The 20,372-nt window shown below is 38.5% G+C and overlaps 1 protein-coding gene across 7 annotated transcripts in view; it reads right to left on the bottom strand.

Moving 5' to 3' along the window:
* Positions 1–3,742: 3,742 nt before the first annotated feature.
* The window catches only part of mctp1b (multiple C2 domains, transmembrane 1b), a 42,297-nt gene continuing 25,667 nt past the window's right edge, over positions 3,743–20,372 (bottom strand). For 4 of the 7 annotated variants that reach the window (XM_040048759.1, XM_040048761.1, XM_040048764.1 and 1 more), the window contains 16 exons: positions 17,972–18,010; positions 15,974–16,141; positions 15,750–15,880; positions 13,970–14,156; positions 13,787–13,880; positions 13,572–13,674; positions 11,410–11,512; positions 10,534–10,635; positions 10,212–10,286; positions 9,017–9,136; positions 8,814–8,924; positions 8,678–8,731; positions 7,998–8,107; positions 7,734–7,843; positions 6,907–7,004; positions 3,743–6,107 (listed from right to left, as the gene is read on the bottom strand). In XM_040048759.1, the coding sequence (XP_039904693.1) occupies positions 6,036–6,107; positions 6,907–7,004; positions 7,734–7,843; positions 7,998–8,107; positions 8,678–8,731; positions 8,814–8,924; positions 9,017–9,136; positions 10,212–10,286; positions 10,534–10,635; positions 11,410–11,512; positions 13,572–13,674; positions 13,787–13,880; positions 13,970–14,156; positions 15,750–15,880; positions 15,974–16,141; positions 17,972–18,010 (1,677 nt within the window). In that variant the 3' untranslated portion in view covers positions 3,743–6,035. The remainder of the gene's footprint in view (positions 6,108–6,906; positions 7,005–7,733; positions 7,844–7,997; positions 8,108–8,677; positions 8,732–8,813; positions 8,925–9,016; positions 9,137–10,211; positions 10,287–10,533; positions 10,636–11,409; positions 11,513–13,571; positions 13,675–13,786; positions 13,881–13,969; positions 14,157–15,749; positions 15,881–15,973; positions 16,142–17,971; positions 18,011–20,372) is intronic. The other 3 variants (XM_040048760.1, XM_040048762.1, XM_040048766.1) reach the window with 1 other exon arrangement.

Genomic DNA, 20,372 nt, shown 5'->3' with positions numbered 1-20,372 from the left:
GCTCCCAGTTCCTTATTAATGTGACGTATTGTTACTTAAACGATTAAGTGACTGCTGCAACAGGCATAGGCCAAATTTACTGAGGTATCAAATGGCGATTTAAAAGCTATAGTTTTACTTTATCTAAAAAAAATATCTAAAAAAAAGTGTTAAAAACTGTAAAATATTTAAGTTAGCTTTTTCTGTTTATAAGGTGGAGTTTGTGTTTAAATGCAATATCAATGGAAGAGTATCCAGAGGGGATTGTGCAATACCTTTTAGACAAACGACATTCAGTAAACAGGTGTTATCAGTTAAAGGTAGTGAGATTTGGAACAATATTTGAGCTGTAATAAGAGAATGTGCTGCCTTCAACACATTTAAAACTGATCTCAAACGATGGCTAAAGAGGAATCAGATTTATGATCACTAGCTTGATATTAATATGTGTTATCTTTAATGTTGTATGTTTTTATTTATTTGTTGTTTTCTGTTTCATTGTATTATAACATTCTTTGTTGTAATTTTATGTATTTGTTGTCTGGATTAGATTGTTGTACATTGCCTGATTGTTGTACATGCTAAATTCCTTATTTATTGTGGTTGTCTGACCTGCCAGGGACTGCAGATGAAAAGTAGATTTTTAGCTAATTCTAGAATATTTAAGATAAGATAAGATAAGATAAGATAAGATAGAACTTTATTAATCCCTCGGGTGGGTTCCTCTGGGAAATTCGGTTTCCAAAAGCACAGCACCGACAGAAGTTACAATTACAGAATGTTATATACACACACACACACACACACACACACACACACACACACACACACACACACACACATATATAAATACAGAGACAAATATAAATAAAATATACGAAGGGGATAAATAGAATAAATAGGAATAAAAATAAAAATACAAATACAAGTGAATTGCACATTTATTTACATTTATATATGTTCATTACTATCCACTGTCCCTTTTAAATAAATAAACTATTGTCCTGTTGATGACCCAGTTTTATCCAGGCTTTAGCTGTCAAACAGATGGCCTCACATTTGACTCTAGAACACTTTTGTATGCAGAGGAGTTTATGCTCCACTCAGTGACCGCAAGGTGCCAAAATCATCATCCCTTCACCAGCAAGCTGACAGTTGGTCTGAGGTGCTTGTGCTTTTTGGTTTTCTCCAAAGGTGCTGCTGTGCACTCTCGACAAACATCTCCACTTTGGTCTCGTTATTCCAGAAATCTTGTGGTTTGTTCAGATGTATCTAGGGATGGGAATCAAGAACCGGTGCTTGTAGAGAGCCACTTCCCAGTAGTTCTATTCGTTGGAAGTGTTAGCCTGCCTGCCTATCTATCCTGCTTATCGATTCCACTTGCACATGCACTACAATCAGCTGAATTAAGTGTGCGAAGTCACAGCAACAGTTGCTTTTTCACAACAACAGGTCATTTTACAGAGAAACCAGAAAGTAATGTAACAAGAATTAATGAATTACTTTCTCCTGGGAGTACTTAAGTAACATAATCCATTACTTTTAAGAAAGTAAGTAGTAGAACACTTTCTTGTTAAGCGAGACCTGCCCTCCGCTGGGAGATTGCACAATGATAAATTTACAAAAGAAAGAGCAGCTCATGAATTAACAGGCTTATGTCTTCTTCTTTTACTCTAATTGACGGGGAATGACAGATTCCCAGGAGAGTGTTATAAGTACTGAGGGAAGAATCGGTACCATTATTGCAAAAGATTTTTAATTATACTTCAAAACAAAGAGTCCATACCCCCAGAGTGAGGCAGTCATTTTGGTTATTCCCAAGAGCTGGTCTAAATAGAGTCTGTGTGTGAGTACCCTGAGTGATGGGAGTTACTCAGACCATGGCCCAGATTTGTAGGCAGGGTTTGGGTGTGGGGTGCTAATGTTTGTTAACTGTCCAAGTGGCCCAGGAGAAGAAGCTGTTTGTGAGGCTATAGTTGTGTAGTCATTGAGGCTGTCTATTCTAGTCTTTTTGTTGTTGGGAGTGATGCTGGAGGCCTTCAGACAGGTGGGAATGGTGGCATGAGTGAGGGAGAGGGTGGACAACCTGGTGAGGATCCCTGCCAGTTGGTCCCACAGACTTTGACCTATAGCATACCCATGTGTGCCGCATATTGACCAGTCAGTGTAACGAACCAGGATTTAAAAAAATATACACAAATATACCATTCTAACAAAAAGACTGGAGGAAGTGATGCCCTTTTTAATTGATGAGGATCAATCCGCATTTAGAGCTCAATGTTATTACAATAAGGGAAACGGAGTATAACATTTTTCTTCAGGCAGACAATACCATGATCAGAATTCAGAACGAGGAGTTTCTAGACTAATTAACTTGTTGCAGGTGCAGGATATACTCTTAATATTAATGTTTAAACTTCCCCTAGTCTCTCAAGCTATGAAATACTAGGAGACCTTGGGAGCTACTTCTATATGTTATTTGGGTATAAGATTATGAATGTAGTAAATTTCTATTGAAAATTATGCACATATCAATAAAAAGAGAAACAAGACTCTTGATAGATGGGCTCTCCTGCCATTAGAACTTGAGTAGAATAATGGTGGGAAAAACTAATATCTTGGCCAGACTGCTCTGTTTGTTCTAGTTTTGCTTATCCACATCCGTGATATCAGTTTAGAGAATGAGACAAGGTGATAAATAGATTTATTTGGAAAGGTAAATTTCCTGGCGTGAATTATAAGCTCTCCAGTATGACACAATGAGGGAGGGATGGACTTACCAAAGACTATTATTTATCAGCACAAATAAAACTGTTATACTTTGATGCAGTCAGAAAACAGGAAACTCATAGAGCTGTCTTTATTAGAGAGACCACTGCAGATGTTCACACAGTGGCCTGTCTAATAAAGACAGAATTTATATATCATCGCTACTAAAATCATCTCAGACAGATGTGAAGTTCCTCATCAAGATTTCTTCTTATATCTCCAATTCAGACATTACTTTGAAAAGAGTATCAAAGGACTCATATGAAGTATATCAACTATTACATTATTACATTATTACATAGATGGCTTCTTTCACTCCTCTTCGAGTGACCCACACCTGTTTTCACACCTTAACTCATGTGATTAATCAGACGATCAATAGCGGGCCAAAGACATGAAAGGACGCTCCCAATCTGTCACGCTGGACAGATTCATCACAGGGCCTTTCTTGCCATGTAAAAGTCTTCTAAATGCTTGACATGAAGATAAAAGTAAGTCTGTCAATTCAAAAGCACAAGAAATAAAAGTTTTACTTCTTTCATAATGGTAAGATAAAAACAAAAAAACATCCCATTCTCTGTTTGTTTTCTCTTCCTCCTCACCCCCAAACTGGTCACTTCTGGGATCTTCTGTTCATGAAAAGAGATTTCCTTCTCACCACGGTCTCCCTCTCTCTTCTCACCATCCTCATAGGGGATTGTTGGGGTTTCTGTCTAATCCAGTCTTGATCTCACAGTTCAAAGTGGCCTGACATTCAATATTTTGGTGCTATATAAAACTGAGCTCAAATAGATGGGCAGAGAGCAAAGAAAAGACATCAGTTAAAATCTGGCTTTGCACAGTTTTGCCTGTTTTGGTACTTCCTCATTCAGCATGTGTCTGTATGCTTTCTAAACTAGTTTGCATGGAAGCGATAGAACTATTCACATAACTTTCTTGCATATTGGTATGGTGCAGGCTTCTGTTGAAACAGCTTAAATCCACTGTTTTTTCACATTTCACACCCAGAATTATAACAACAAGATTTTCTTAAAAATGTAAAACTGAAATATAATAATGTATTCAGAGCTCACTCAGCAGGCTGCTCAGTTAAAGCAGTTACTTTAGCAGTGATTACATCAAGTGATTACAACAAGTGTTGATGGGTTAGTACTGCAATCCTGAGATTGTAGTACTATGGAGCAGCTCTGATCTCTGACCTTCAGTTTTCTCAGAAGTGCAGTGCCACGGTTTTCTCCAGACATGGCACACAAAGTGAAGGCCAAATAATTCAATTCCTGGCCATTTTAAGTCTTTCAGCAGTTTTCAGTCATTTCAAGTCTCCTTTTTTCCTCCTTTTCAAACTTTAAACACAAGGCACACAACACCTTGTGAAGGCAATCATGCTCACATCCCAAGTCTCAAATTTTGCACTAAAATCTCATCAGACAGGCTGTGAGAACATTTGATCAGACTGACAAACTGAACTAAAAACATTTCCTGTATACATTGATTTTCTTTCAGGTGAAGTTGAGAGTATATAATAATGTTTCAGTTAGCTCCCACTTTCTTCTAAAAATGTAGCTTTTATTATGCTAGTGAATTTAAAATGTTAGCACATTTAGTTCAGTTTTAATCAACTAGAAGTCAACTGATACTTCTTGTTAAATTGACTCCAACGCATCTTCTACCATCCACCATGACTTAAAGGGTCCCCCTGCTGGTAGATAAATACAAAGCCGTTACTGGCAAAGGGAGTTAAAACTCAGAACCTTGTTGCTGGAGTATTTAGATGGTAGTGCTAACTGCTGCCATCCATTTATCAGTGAAAGTAAATTTTGAAAGTAATCTTTTAGTTGGATGTTTGAGTTACAATCCTACCCAGTGTTTCTTTGTGCTACAGTGAACTACTTAATAAAAAGAAATCACTGAATTAATTTCATAAACCAAAATTTGCAATAAAAAGTCAGAAGATTACAGCTTGAAAACAAAAATTTTACATGCAACACAAATCTTTGAAATTGAAATCTTCTACTTTACTCTGAATTTAAGATTCACTTTTCTCATTAACACTTTTTTCCCCTTGTGCTAATTTACTGAAAGTTAAAAGAACTCATTGGATTTATTTAGTCGGTCAAACATTATCATCACTGACACACTGCAGGCAGTCACTGTTTCACAAGAAGTGAACAGGAAGGGTGTAAATCTGTCGGCTTCATGGTTTAGGCTGTTTTAATTTGACCAGAGAGAATCCAGCTCCCCCAGGCCTGTTCCCAGTAAGCCCTATTCACGAGTCCCTCTATGTAGACACTACTTACCACCTTTGGAAATATAATGAATCTTTCTAAGGGATCTGTTCAAGCTCACTTTGTAAACTGCATATCAGACACAGAAAGCCATGTGGGTCTGTGTAGAAATATATTTTGCCAGAGGAATGCTACACACTTGATACAGTCTGTCCTACTTTTGGCTTCATTCCAACCACAGTAATTACAGACAGTGCAACAGGAAACAGAGAGAGATAATGTGCAGCGCGACAGACGTAATGATCTGGTGGTAAGAGTAAACAGTATCAGGTCAGTGCAGTTTGCAGAGATAAACACATTCAGCACCTTGCATATAATTTCAGTCATGCAAAACACATATAACCAGCAGCTTACGCAGACATGCAGATCACATCATGAAAACACGAGTGATTAAAAAGAACAGATGACGAGTAAGTCGAGTAACACTAAGATGTGGTCCAAAAAGGCAAAAAACAAAAAGAAACAGAGAAAGCAAACTGGAAGAGGTGAGAAGCAGACAAAAAGAAAAAAACCACTGAGCTGAGATGTCAGTATTTCATCTTTAGAAAGAAATGTTTCCTGAAAAAGATAATATTTCCAAATAGGAGATTTTATTTACTGTAGGTGTATAAATGCATGCAGCGCTATCTTCAACATAGCATGGGACGCTGGCATCCCGTTTGAAATGGCACAAACATGTTGAGAGAAATAAAAAAGCTGGAGATGCAATGCTTACATGCAAACAGAAGCACATCTTCATTACATGCAGACTCTGGGACACACTATACATGTATACTCATGACAATCATTATTATTACCACAGTTACTTAGTTTGTGTGCAGAGTTCTTATGAGAAATGAGAGAGATTAAAAAACATGAACAGGTTTGTCTTGTCTTTTAAAAGATTTAGAAAATCAGTGTCCTTCCTCAGTAACAAAAAGAAAACACTTAACAGTTACAACTTCTCATAATAATTAAAATTTACAAGAAACATATAAACAAGATAGTTTACATTTTTTACAGCTAGCTCAGGTTTGTCCTCCGGCGTTTGCTGGGGCTCTGCCCGGGGTCAACTTTCAGCTCGTGATACTGCATCTGTCCATCAACACAAACAGATAATACTGTGACAACAGACAGACTCCAGCTCTGGTTCATACAGTATAGAATCTACCTACAGCAGCACCAGTGACCTAATCTAACAACACAGGCCCAGCTTCACTTTCTTACAGAGAAAACACTGAGCTTTCTCTCTGGAAACAGCGTGAAGGGGAAATGCGCAGTCAGAGCTGGCAGAATCAGGAAATTCATTCTCTGAATGATTCCTAAGAGCTTAGATGGAGCACAAGAAAATCCAGGAAAGTCTCCCTCTGAAAAACCACCACATAAACCTGAAACCTGTATCTAACCACACCTGTACAAACGACCACAGAATATAATTTACTGATGTGCTTTTAATCAGGTTACATGTGTGTGTATGAGCAGGTCTCATGTTATCTGCTGTGTGATACCTGTAGGTGTTTATTAAAGCCACACACAACACTAATGCTCAGGCAGCTGTCGACAGCAAACAGGACTATGTGCTTCATCTATCATATAAATGTGACTTTAAAATGCTTTTCTATGAGTTTAATGAAGATGCAAACACAGTAAATGACAGCTGTGTGATTCACTTAAAAACTGTTCTTCCAATATGTTGAAAAGGAAACATTTCCAGTATTAACTGTGTCCATGCAGTACACTGACTGAGAACTTAGGGACTGAGGCGTGAATGCCTCGTGAATGACAGCCGCTGTAGCCTGAGGATTCGTTTTGTGAAAAATCCTGTTCTGAAGTTCTCCTACATACGATGTACCTCTATTTACATGCATCCTTCATGGATTACAAAATTACCCACCACTTGAACATCAGAGGGGACTCTGGAAAGGAAGTCAAGAAGCTCGTTGTTGTCGATCATGTATGGATCACGAAGTTTCTTGGTGAACTTATTCACACCTGCAGAAAAAACAACTGTTTGAGGACTAGCAGAGACCAAGCAGTCCAAGCTGAGACTGAGTCACCATGGTTCATTACATGATATAAATACAACAACACTAAGGCAAGATCTACAAGATCTTTTTGGTAACCATCAAATCAAGTTGCTTTGATCAAGTCCCATGTAAAAATGCTCATTTGCACTATGAATTAAGATGGTTGCAGCCTGGTATTTTAAAGAATGCCATAACTAATATAGTTTTTATTCTATTACTGTGTTGGCAGTAAGTAGCAGGTTTCTCTTCCAGGAAACTGCTTGCTTTAAAAGCTAACTCTACTCTCACAAATATGGTCCAAAAACCAACATGGTGAGCATAAATCATTTAGAACATAGAGCCCAGAAACCAGTGAGTGATATCATGGAGGCTCTTTCCCTCATTTGATAACATCCATCAGATAGAAACAGGTGGATGTTTATCTAATTGGATTCACATTAGATTAGTTACAAGTTTACCCACAACCTTAAAAAAAAAAAAAAGAGCACTAAGTATTTCATTAAACATCTAGAAGGGCAGAGACCTCATCCCCCTAAAGCCAGGACCATATTTCATAATTTTGAGGTAAATGATCTGGAGCCTCACAAAAATGTAACTGAAACTCCCTTTCTCGTGCACCAGCTCTCCACCAACATAGCATAACATTTTTTTTCTATCTGTGTAGTCGTCTGTGTGTTGTGAAATCAAGACTCACCCCATGCAAGCACTAGGTATCGTAAAGGTATGAGGTAGAGAAGAAATGTGGCCAAACATAAGGCAGTGATTGCCAACCAGCTTAGAAAAGGCACTGTCCAGTTAAAAGTGCTGCGGGTAGAAAAGGACAAGTACAAAAGAGCTTCATAAAAAAAAAACATTCAACTGGATGTATGTGAAAAATCACAAGTCACGCCTAACAGCTTCACAACAAACAGCTGCAAAAAGAAATCAGAGAGAAAACTTGTTAACCCAGAAAACGTACTTCTTCACTCTCTCTCCAAAGGACGCCACCTCATCCAGAGCATTCTGAACACTGATAAACACGTCCTGAATGGCGTACAGTTTATCCATAAAGCCTTTGGGCTCTGAGTCCTGACAGGGACAGGAGAAACATCATGAATACATAGGCATCATAGGCATGACTGTCCAGATGGTGATTGTGAAGTAATTTTTCCGTGTGTTTGTGTAGGGAAACACATCTTGACTTTGGAAGCCTTATCTTGGTTTTGATGAACCTGAGACAGCTAGCTAGTAGTTCTTTCTAAAATGTCAGTCAGCAGCATCTAAACCTTCAAACTAAAAGCCCTAAAGACCTTAAACTCTTTAAGGACTTGAACTTCGTAAGACTGTACACAAAAAGACTTTCTCTTAAATGTTTGAAACACTTGTACTACATAAATTTCTAACAAAGAGCTATTATTATTATTACGAGGTTAATGGTCACAAGAATGCCAGATGCTACTTTTGCATATTTGCCTTCATATTTTTTAGGAAACTAATATTATATAATGTAATACTTAGCATGCAGATAGGCAGAAACACATTTTTATTTTTGAAGGCCTAAAAGGCAATCTGGGATAAGCCAAACACCTGTGTTCCTCTATTAAGAAGTCACTTGGTTAATATTACATATTAATGTTTATAGTTTTAAAACATCATTACCTTTTCCTCTTTATCATCTTCTTCAACTTCCCATTCAAACATGCCATCCATGGACTACAACAGAAAATGAAGCGATTATAACGTTGTCTGAAAGAGGAGCGCTTATAGAAGGCCTGCGTTTTACTTGTTTTCTCACCACATCAGCTCCATCCCTGCTGGAGCAGAAGAAGTAGTTCCACACAAGTAGAAGCAGCAAGGCTAGTGGCAGCATGTAGAGCTCAAAATTCCACACCACCACCACAAACAGCTAATAGAAAGCAAAACAACATGACACTCAGTAGATCATTCATCGGTCATGTGTACAGGGATGTGTGTGTGTGCATTAGTGCCTTTTCATACCACAAAGGAGACAATGCTTCTCTGTGCAGACTCCCATTCAAAGCAGCTGTTGATGAAAGTTCCCCAGCTAATCAGCACCATAATGCAGCGCTTGACTCTGTTAAAGTTCTGCTGGAGCAACTGAAAGACACAAAGATGTTTCTAAACATTTCAGTTGTTACATGACCTAAGCTGTTCCCCCTTAACTTCCACTTCTGTGCAGACGATTAGCAGCTCTATATAACTACCAAACGCTCTGCCTAGCAACCCCCTTGATCCCGCTTCACTCATTAAATGTCCTTAGGATGTAAACACCAACAATATAGAGCTCCCGGTTGTGGCAATGCTTCAGAATTAGATTTACCTCTTCTAGTTAAAGGCTACGTCTATGGTTACCAACAATGGTCCACACTCTGAGCATCATCCTGGAGTGCTCTTGTGACCAACATAACAATGTAGAATAGAAAAGAAATATGCATTATTGTCCCTCATTGGGGAAATTCAGAAATTCAGCATAGAGACAGACAGATGGAGCGTGCAAAATCACACAAAGATTAATTTAAAAAAAAACAAGAAACAAGAGACTGTACGGAGCAAATTTACAACATAAAAAAATACAGCATATTCAGATTCAAAGACGTGCAACTGATTAGGATAATTTAAAAAATGTACAAATATATTATATATTACACAATTTCCTTAGGGATTATTAAAGTATTCTGATTCTGATATAGATACAAATATATACTTTTAGCACATAGTTGGCCTTCACTTTCCTTTCACATTGTCCTTTCTACTGGAAGTCCTGACAGTCCCAGTGACTCTGCAGTCATGGTTCACAAACACTCACATATGAAGTCCTGTATCTACATTGGCTCCCACTAAAGTATCACAAAGACACAAGATCACAACAAAGTCTCTCTCCTCCTCACTCAACATCTCTTGAACCTTGTTCATTTCTACACCCCCCCCCCCCCCCCCCCCCCCAACCCAAAGTAACCTAAACATTGGGAAAATGACAGATCCCTTGGCACTTTGGAAAAGTTTTCCTCTTAACACCAGAAATCTTGAAATCTATGACCCACCCCCACCTTTTCAGAACTTTTACTCATATTTGTATTGTACTCGCTGGTTGTTTTTTAGTCTCAAGTTATAGAAAAATGATAAGTTTTGTCACCAGTTTGAAAAAACATCAACAGGAAATACTGATACATACTTGCTTGGAGACTTTTGGTTCTTCTTCAATATATTTCTGTTCTGCAGGAACCACAGTCCTCAAAGCAGCTTTAACCTAAAAAAAGAGAAACACACAATACGGTGTGGCATAACATTTTCTATCTGGTCCAGGAGTTTGTAAAAAGTGGGTGTACGTATTGTAGAGGTTTTACATTTTTATTGATTACATTTAGAAGCCAAAAACCTTCTTACGCATGACATAAATGTCCTGAAGAACTATGTAAAACCACAACAAAAGCCAGCCTAAAGTCTTGCTTTGCTTAGTTCTAAAATGAGCATTCACAGCACAGCGTGACTCTCACAGCGTTGTAGATGACATCAATCTCTAGGTAGATGCACCCTTTGGTCGGTGCTGTCAGCTCCTTATTTTTCAACAGGTATCCCTTCTGCTCACCATTACGAACCTAAAACACAAAAACATAATTGGGTTTGGCTTTAGTTACTTTAACTGGTTATCGATTGTGGGGGTTTGTCTGTATTAATGTAGTCGCTTTACCTTACAATACAAAGCGCCTTAAAGCGACTTTTGTTGTGATTTGGTGCTATATAAATAAAAGTGAATTGAAACTGAACTGATTCTCTGTGATTCAAAAAGACTTTTACATGCTCAGTGGATGCATGTAAGACCAATCTAATGGGCATTCTCTGTTTTTTTTAAGCACCTTGTAAGCTTTCAGTTTTCATGCTGCTATTCAAGGTACTACAAGCAATAATAACAGTCCAGCTACACACATGACATTTTGATCATTTGAGTTTCTGAATAAGTTTAGTATACTAAACATCCACAAAATAGCTACTACAAGAATGAACTCTTTTTTTTTCAAAGCCTGTCTGGGTTTGTTTTATATCTTAAAGATAGGAGCATCGTAACGTTGGTACTTGTGCCAACTCAGCCAGCTGTAGCTTATTGCTGTTCTCTAAGTCTCAGAGTTTCTGTGTTGATGGCTTCTTAACCCCTTTAATGAAATGATCAAACACATATTATGGCTTGCTGTGTGGTGCTGCCACTCTAAGAATTGTGTGCTATAGATTTGGAGAAATTCCAATATTTTCTTTGTCTGAATCGTTTGCACAATTTGCCTAGTGTCTGTTCATTACACGCAACTCAACAACCAAACATGTTAGCACTTCACACACATACACATCGTGTGTCTTTCATATACTTTTATTACACTCACATTCAATAATGGAATTGCCACTTTTCCCAGGAAGTCTGCACTCCTGTCTCTGTCTTCATCAAACACTGTCACCTCCAACACAGAGTGAATGTCTTTGACATTACTGAGGAAAAAGGGGAAAAGTATGGTAATTGGTAAATGGACTGGTTCTTATATAGTGCTTATCTACTCTAACTGAGCACTCAAAGCCCTTTATACAACTTGGCTCATTCACCCATTCATACACGCACTTTTTTCTATGCTCTTACTATGTAAGTGCTTTCTATCTAACATTCACACACATTCATATAGAGACGGATGCATCAGAGAGCATCTTGGGGTTAGTATCTTGCCCAAGGATATTTGGCATGTAGATGGGGAAGAGAAAGAGGGAACGGTTCATATGTGGAAATTTATTCAATATTTGGGAAGTGGCATCCCCTGCAGCTTAAGAAAAACTCTCTATGAACACTATAACTTTTCTTGAAATTAATAAACCCACCCTCTACCCTTAATATAATGCTGTGTACCACAGCTTTGATCCTGATGTCAACTGTGAGTACGCTAAAACAAAAAGTTATCTAAGAGCTCAGTCAGAATGAAAGACAACAAGGCCAGAGGAAATGGCCGACGTCCTGTTGCTTGATGTGTCTAACTGAAAATCAAATTTTGTTTTGTTTCTGATTGGCTACAGGAGGCTTTCAAAAGCAGCGCTAGTTCCACTTCTATTGGCATCCACCTCAGAAATCACCAGTCAGTTTGTCTCTACTTCATACATCGCTCGTGGAGAAGCTCATACAGAGATACTCATTCTTAGGGCTGGGATTTCTATAACTGATGGCCAATGCGATTCAATTCAGTTAGATTCAGTTTTGACTCAGACAGTCAAAAATATTATAATTTGATTATTTGTCAGCACATATCCATATTTTATATCTATGTATAAAAACAAAGCTGACACTTATGAGACTTCCACAGAGGTGTAAGCATCACAGTAGATGCCTTTGTGTCGAAGTAACTGCGGATAAAACACAAAAACATAAAGGAGATTTTCCTGGCCTGGCTTGTTATAGCAGATAACCCCGTTAAAAATATTCTGCAGTAGATCAAAAACAGAGGAAAACCATGAATCAATATATGAACATTACCTGATGCTGGTTACAAGTTACAGAGGTTTTATTAGAGACACAGCCTAGCATTTTGTAGTTTGGCATGATTTGTAAAAGTTTACATTTCTTTGGTATTAAACAGCAGAAATTAGGCTTTCTTATTGGAGGTCGTTTTTTTTTTAAAAAAGGGAAAAAAACAAAACAGGGGCTGACAGCACTGAACACAACGGGAAACTGGTGCGTAATAAACAAGCGAATAATGCCGAAAATAGAGATTTTTTATGGTAAACTGGTAAAATGGTAAAATTCACGACAATGTTTTTGTCAATGTTTTTTTGTGAAGCGTAGTTTTGACCTTCTTTTGCTGAATTTGGTGGGAGTGACGAAACCTGCAGCATCAGAATCTGTGAGATGCCTCTTTCAGCACGCTACGGTGTGTCTGTGTACGTGCCACCATATTAACATGGGGATTCACACTTTGTGTTTCCATCTTTGTGCTGAATCTGCTTACTGGCTCTTTAATCATTTGCTGTTTTAGCTGTTTGGTGGTTGTTGAAATGATTTCATGAGCTTTAACCTGAGATTCTGGTTTTACTGGCAAAATTACATTCATATTTAAAAATCACATTCTTCAAATTAAAATCGATTTGAGTCGGGAAATCGATTTTTTAAACCCACCCCTCCTCATTCTACTCATCCATAAACTTTTTCCTCTGACAGCCAAGAAGGCTATATATGTATCACAAAAAGCATCCAACTCAATAATCATCATCTGTGTCACCTACTTTTTAATGAGCTTGATTTGTTAACAGCTTATCTGCACTGAGCAAAGATTTATGAAGTCACAAAATTGCTGTGAAGACACTAAGGCTTCAGTAACAGCTAAAGGTCCAGGTTCTTCTACTACCTAATTTTAGTAGTAACACACAACCCCAGAACAGTTACTAGAAAACCATAACCAATAAAATACGGCAAAGTGGCAATTTTCATGCATACATATTTTTAATACAAGGAGTCGAAACAAAGGAAATGGTTTGCTTTTTTGCTGGTTTTCACTGACAAATGTCAACTCACAAGGTGAAGACTTTGTTCCACTCTGGATTGAGGTTCTTGTAAACGGTGTGTGTCTGCAGCCTGTCATTGTTCAGCTCCAGCACACAGAAAGGGTCACTTTTACCTAAGCGACCAATCAAGGTAATGATAATGGATGAATCACAGTAAGAATGAAGAATAATGCAAAGTATTATGAGCAAGCAAAGGCAAGAAATCAGAGTCATTTTTTCATTTACCGGTTACATCTGCAACCATGAGACCTTCTGCTCTCATCACCTTCACCTGTACTATGCCCACATCTTTTAAGTTAAAGAATGACTTCGTCACACCCTGCACAAGAAAATTGAGCACAACAGTGTAATATGTGTGTTAAGATGGTGTAGTTATTTCATCTGAGTTGCCCTCAGGGTGCTGCTTACATATCGTTGGAGTATCTCTCTACGCTCCTGTGGGTCATCCAGCGGGGTCACAGAGAGGTCGGCGATAGAGACAGCAGCCGAAGCGGTTAGTGTGACCAGCAGCACAACAAAGCCTTGAGACTCCTCTAGTGGCAGCTCCAGGTGATGCGTCTGCTCCTTAGCAAGAGTGGAGAGGTCCAACTGGCAGCTGAACCACATTCAAAACAAGACACACCGAGCTAATGAGCTGAACATTTAAGTAAAAATGAAGTTTGAACCAAAAACTGTTGCTATCTATCTATCTATCTATCTATCTATCTATCTATCTATCTATCTATCTATCTATCGACACACAGACCGACAAACAGACAGACAGATTGGGGGTCATTGCCCCCGAGTGCTCCGATCAGCACAGGTACCACTGTCACTGACCACTTCCTTCGCCCCTTGGTATTTCTCAACATTGTAATGTTCCTATACCTGATGTTTCTCTCACTTGGTATAGTTACATGTATTTTCCTTATCTGATTCTCCACCACAACCATGTCCAGTTGGTTAGCCATCACCATCTGCATCTGACATTCTCAACCACCCTAGGAGGCGTGTCCTGCTTTGACCTCCGGTAGGATTTCTTGATATCAGCCTCTTCTTCTGTCTGTCAGTGGTACATGCAGACAGGGGCCTATCCTTTCATGATGGTTCTTTCTCTTTTCCTGTTCTTTCTCAGGTTTCTGATACCTGAGGTATTCACTAAGCACATGATCAGTTGTGGCCATCTTCCTGATGTATTCATGGATTTTTGCTGTTTTATCTGCTGGACTTGTGGTGAAACCCTTCATGCATGGTAAGGAGCTTCCTTGTCTTGATGTCAGTGGTTTCCCTCTCCTCCTTTGGCGACCTCTTTATCCCAGCAGGGTATCTGATGACTGGCAGGGCCTAAGTGTTGATTGTCTGGATCTTGTCCTGCCGATTCAGCTGACTCCTCAGGACTTGCCTTACTCTCTGGAGGTGTTTGGTGGTTGAGTTTTTCCTAGCAGTCTCTTCATAGTTCCCATTTGCCTTTGAGCTTCCAGTATCAGTATCTCGTTCGTTCCTGTGATACAGCTTGATGTCATCCATGTAGAGGAGGTGACTAATGACTCCTCTTTTCTGTAGCAGTATCCATAGTTAGGCTTGCTGATGTTCTGGCTGAGAGGGTTTAGGCCTATGCAGAACAGCAGTGGGGACAGAGCATCTTCTTGGTAAATCCCACACTTGATGGTGACTTGTGCAATTGGTTTGAAGTTGAACTCTAGTATTGTTCACCACATCCTCGTTGAATGCTCTTAGGGTCCTGTTGATCTTGAATAGTTCTAGGCATTCCAGGATCCATGTGTTAAGCACTGACACATGGGTAAAATAAAATCCACTTTCAAACTGAGAGAAATGACATTACACTTAAACATTAGCATTTGTGAAATGTCAAATGTTCAACATGAATTAGAAATCAAAATCCTTTCTCCCAATAAAATAATAGCACACATTTCTGAAGTTTGTGTCCAAGAATGAGAACACAGACAGAACATTAAACACCACCTAACTAATGCCACCTCACTAACACCTATTAAAAGACAGTTTTTTCTCCATCACTTTTGCCATCTGTTTCCTCCTAGGGGACAGTTGGCTTGTTAGGTTTCTGTCTGCAATAATATAGGGTATTTACTTTGATAAAGCAACATAATAATGACTATTGTTGTATTTGGTGCTATATAAATAAAGTTGAATTCACACAGAAATCACCCAAACATAAGTAGAGACTGACCGCCCAATGAAATCGTCCCTTCTTCCAGTGTCTTTGTCCCACACCGTGATCTCTAGCACCCCACCTGTCTCTTCATACAGATGCAGGTCAAACTGCTCCCTCCACTGTGGGCTCAGGGTCTTTGGCACTGTCTAGACACACACACACAAATACTGACACATCTCCTAATTTGAAGGAGCTGGGCTTCAAACATGAAAGTATGACCTTAGTTGCACATGCTGTACCTTGCTCTTGTATTTCTGGGGTCCGAGTCTGAACTTGACATATGGGTCACTCAGACCGTTGGGATCCATGGGCATGAGGTTTCGACCCTCGATTAGTGCGATGCTGACTATCCCTCGCCAGAGCTGGGCTTTTCGATGTAGCTCTGACAGACGTATAGACTGCTGCTGCTGGGCCACACACACACACACACACACAACTTTATTTGCCACATAGTAACAACAAGAACACAATGTAGGGCTCTGTTCTTCCTGCTCTAAAAGATGATGATCAATCAAACCGCCTTGAGGCGACTTTTGTTGTGATTTGGCACTATATAAATAAAATTGAATTGAATTGAATTGAAAACCTCGAATCATGTTGCTCTGAGGTAAATACAAAAATTTAAAAAAACTGCCAGAATAGAGGTAAAGTAGATAAGTCGATAAAGTCCAACAGCCTTGGGATTGGAGAAAAATAGATATTTATTTAAGATTTTTGTATGTTGTCAGGCCATACATAAAGGATCCATAAAGTGAATTTCCTGAAAACAGACTCTGTTTTTTAATTCACTTTATGAACATTTTATTGCACAATTAGAATATTTTAGTGCTGTAGTAGCAAAATAAAATTTTGTGTTCAGCACATGTGTCTTTTTATGTCTTTACATACTACACAAGTTTACTCAGCTGAGTTCAAACCCAATAGAGAAATGCAGAAATGTTTTCTCTGCTTAGCTTCCGAGATCAGACGAGGTCGGGCGTGCTCAGGGTGGTATGGCCGTGGCAAGGCCATCATGATCCACTTGGTAAAATAAATCCGCTTGGCATCTTTCTTGGCCTTAAGACAACAATTCTGATGGCTAAAGATCCAAACGGGACACAAAAAAAAGAAAAAAAGAAAAAAGAAATGTTTTCTCTGAGCAGATCCTTTTGTTTATGTCAGGAGGACAAACTGCTGGACATGCTCATATCAGGTAAACCATACTTGTACTTGGTAAATGGACTGGTACTTCTAGTAACACCTTTCTACTGAATTTGAGCAGTTAAAGCACTTTCTATTACAAATCCCATTCCACCAATCAAGAACACACATTCATACAGGCCTTTTATCTACATAAGCACTTTGTATTGCTTTCACACAAAATCCACCAACCTTTTAAATGGTAGATGATGCCAAAGGGGTTTGCATTTCCTTGATCTTGGGAAAATAATATTGTCCTCCTTATTTCTATATATAATATAGAAATATGGCTAAATAATGTAAAATAATACGATCATTTGAACTGAAAGTTATTCGATTCCTCTCATAAACCTCATAGGAGGCAGTTACTGTACAATGCCTAGACATTACCTACGCCGGTATGCCATCTGTACAAACTGCCTTTCCACTCTTCCTGCTCACAAGTCTCTTCACATTCTTCAACTTTTCTTTGTTTGCTCCTTTTATGGGCATCTCATCGTGTGTTGATTAGTAAAGTTTATTCAAACAGGAGACAGAGCATTTATTGGGGACATGTTTCAACAGTGGATTAATGAATGTTAAGTCATATTATTATTATTATTACTTGGAGCAGCAGGACTGTGGCATTAAGTTAAAGTCTCACTCGTGTTTTTTACGACAGTGGAAGTCTAAGCAGAGAAATACTATCTCAGTCGCGCACTCGGGTCGATTAAAGATAAGGAAATCAGCCAACTTTTATTTGAAGAAGTAAGGAAGAAAATTAGCTTGGCCTGATAACACCATGTTAACATGGATGAAGAACAGAGCCCTGGTGGCAGATAGTGGGTGGAAATGACAGCAGCAAGAGCAAAATATCTCTCGTGATAAAAATATGAACTCAGTAGGAAAAAAAATCTCTGACACAAGATGGTAACAAGGCTGTCAAGGTAAAGACACAATAAAGTGAAGAGCAGAGTGATAAGCATAAAGCTGTAAGGACAGTTTAAGGAAAGCTGTTACTGCATGCACAGATAATGATGATGATGATGATGATGATGATGGGCATAGTGATTATTTACCTTAGTGGATCGTTTCCAGGACCTCCTGAGCAGCATAGTCTGAATATACATAAAAATGGATTATTTCTACTGACTTATGCAGGGTGGAAAAGTTGAATGGATAGCTGTAACTAAAGGGCTGCAACGTGTGTCTGCATTTTAATTAAATAATATGAAAACAGCCAAAACCTCTTTCATTTAAATAGGGTACCATTGTGTTTAAGCCACTAGGGGAAGCTGTAGGATGGGGTTCTGTTAACTAAATGGGAAGTAAAACTAAGGGGAGGTGTCCTGCTTCAATTAAGCTTTATAAATAAGGCACCAAAAAAAAAGAGTCTACCAAAAAAAAAAGATCTTCACCAGAACTGAGCACTCATTATCTCAGCCTCAGCAGTGTGCCAATTAGAGCCAATGAGACTTTGATCTGTCCAAGCTTTGATTTGAGTGTCATGGTTTTCTGTCTGTTGTTGTTTGTTGTCTTCCTTTCTCTCCGTCTCCCTCCAACTCTCTTTTTACTGCTGTTTCTCTGTATCTGTATCTCTGGCTGCAGCTGGAGAACAAATTCAGACTTGGCCTATTATGAATTTATGTGTTGAATTAAACATGAACAAGATGTGCTGTTTTTAATATCTCAGAGCTGAGGATACAGTTGGAAACCATCTCTTCATGCAGCTCCATTTAACTGAGCAGAAACTATAATCACAGCTAAGCAGACCAAAATAAATAGAATTACTGAGTTTATTCAATACAGTGCAGTCTATGTCTGCTGTATGCAGCTGTTTAAAGAGTTCTCTCCAAAGCCATCCTACTACACTTCTTTGTATTGGATTATGTTAAAGGTTAGCCCTGTCAAGTTGAGCAACTTGATTCATTTCATATCAAGTATTATAGGGCAAGGTTTTGTTTTATCCAGAGTTGGACAGTATAGCAATGTTAGGAAGTCAGTACAGAAAGAGAAAACAATATGTTATTATCGTGTTATAGCCATATTATACACTGCTTTTCTGAAACACAAGTAATATATAAAGATGAATGTCAAGACAGCTCCACCTAATGTAATACAGAAATGGGCACTCGCATCTCACACGGCCGACCCGATTGTCAGCAAGAGTCAACTAGTGCTGTGGACAACGTTTCACAAAGTTAAACTTTTGCTTTTTACATAATACGGAATCCATTCATTGTGAAACATTGTGGGGCAATGTCACCACATTTTTGAAACATTTAAGTGAATTTTCATTAATAAAAACTGAGCTGGCTGCTGAGCGGAAAGACAGGCCTAGATGGGGATGTTGATATGTAACTCTAGCAACCGAACTGTGCAAAAATACCTCCCTTTAATTTGTTACATTTTGTTTGCAATGATCTCTGTTCTACAGCTTTCTGGAGGTCTTTCAAAGTTTTTCACTGATTTTGGCTACGTTTTCACAAACTTTCTTCTTTGTTCTTTAATTGAATCTATGGAAATGCCAGATGTTGGGGTTTGGGGTTGAACTTCACCCAGATTTTGGGGATCTTGTAAATATTGATGAATTTTGATCCATCAGACACAATACTACCTGGAAAGCATCTGATCAGCAACAGTTTTTTTTTTCAGCACAGTAATTAACTAAAACACACTGCCAACACAGTGAGAGTTTACCTGGATGGAAAAAAAAGACACACAGTGGTACACTATTACTCATGCACTGCTTAGGTCTCCCCAGAGTCTGGACCTAAGCAGTATTGAAGTAGTATGGAATGATCCATATAGAAAACAGAAGAAAAGGCAGAAATATATAAAAAAGAAACGCCTTAAATGTCCTTCAAGAAGCCTGGAAAACTAAGGCTTTCTGAAGGCTCCTTTCTGAAGAAAGCTGTGTCAGAGATTACACTGTGCTTTTATTTTATTTTATTTATTTTATTAATAAAATACATTTTCTTAATAATTATTAGTATTAATTTTAATCTAATATGTTTGCCCACTAACAAAGAAAGGTCAGTCTATAAGTTCAATGGTAGGTTTATTTGAATAGTGAGAGACAGAACAATAACAAAAAAATCCAGAAAAATGCATTTCAAAAAAGTTATAAATTAATTTGCATTTTCATGATGGAAATAAGTATTTAAGGGCTCCCTATCAATCAGCAAGATATCTGGCTCCCAGGTGTATTTTATACAGGTAATGAGCTGACATTGGAAGCCTTCTCAACTTGTTACCTGTATAAAAGACATCTGTCCATAGACGCACTCAATCTATCCATATTCCAAACTTTGCACCATGGCCAAGACCAAAGAGCTTTCCAAGAATGTCCAGGACAAGATTGTGGACATACACAAGGCTGGAATGGGCTCCAAGACCATCGCCAAGCAGCTGGGTGAGAAGGTGAAAACAATTGGTGCGATTATTCGCAAATAGATGAACCATAATATAACTGCCAAT

The sequence above is a fragment of the Simochromis diagramma genome, unplaced genomic scaffold (assembly GCF_900408965.1).
Source record: "Simochromis diagramma unplaced genomic scaffold, fSimDia1.1 OVJJ01000683.1, whole genome shotgun sequence".
NCBI lineage: Eukaryota > Metazoa > Chordata > Actinopteri > Cichliformes > Cichlidae > Simochromis > Simochromis diagramma.
Note: the sequence above shows the minus strand (reverse complement) of the source record. Positions and strands in the feature narration are given on the sequence as shown.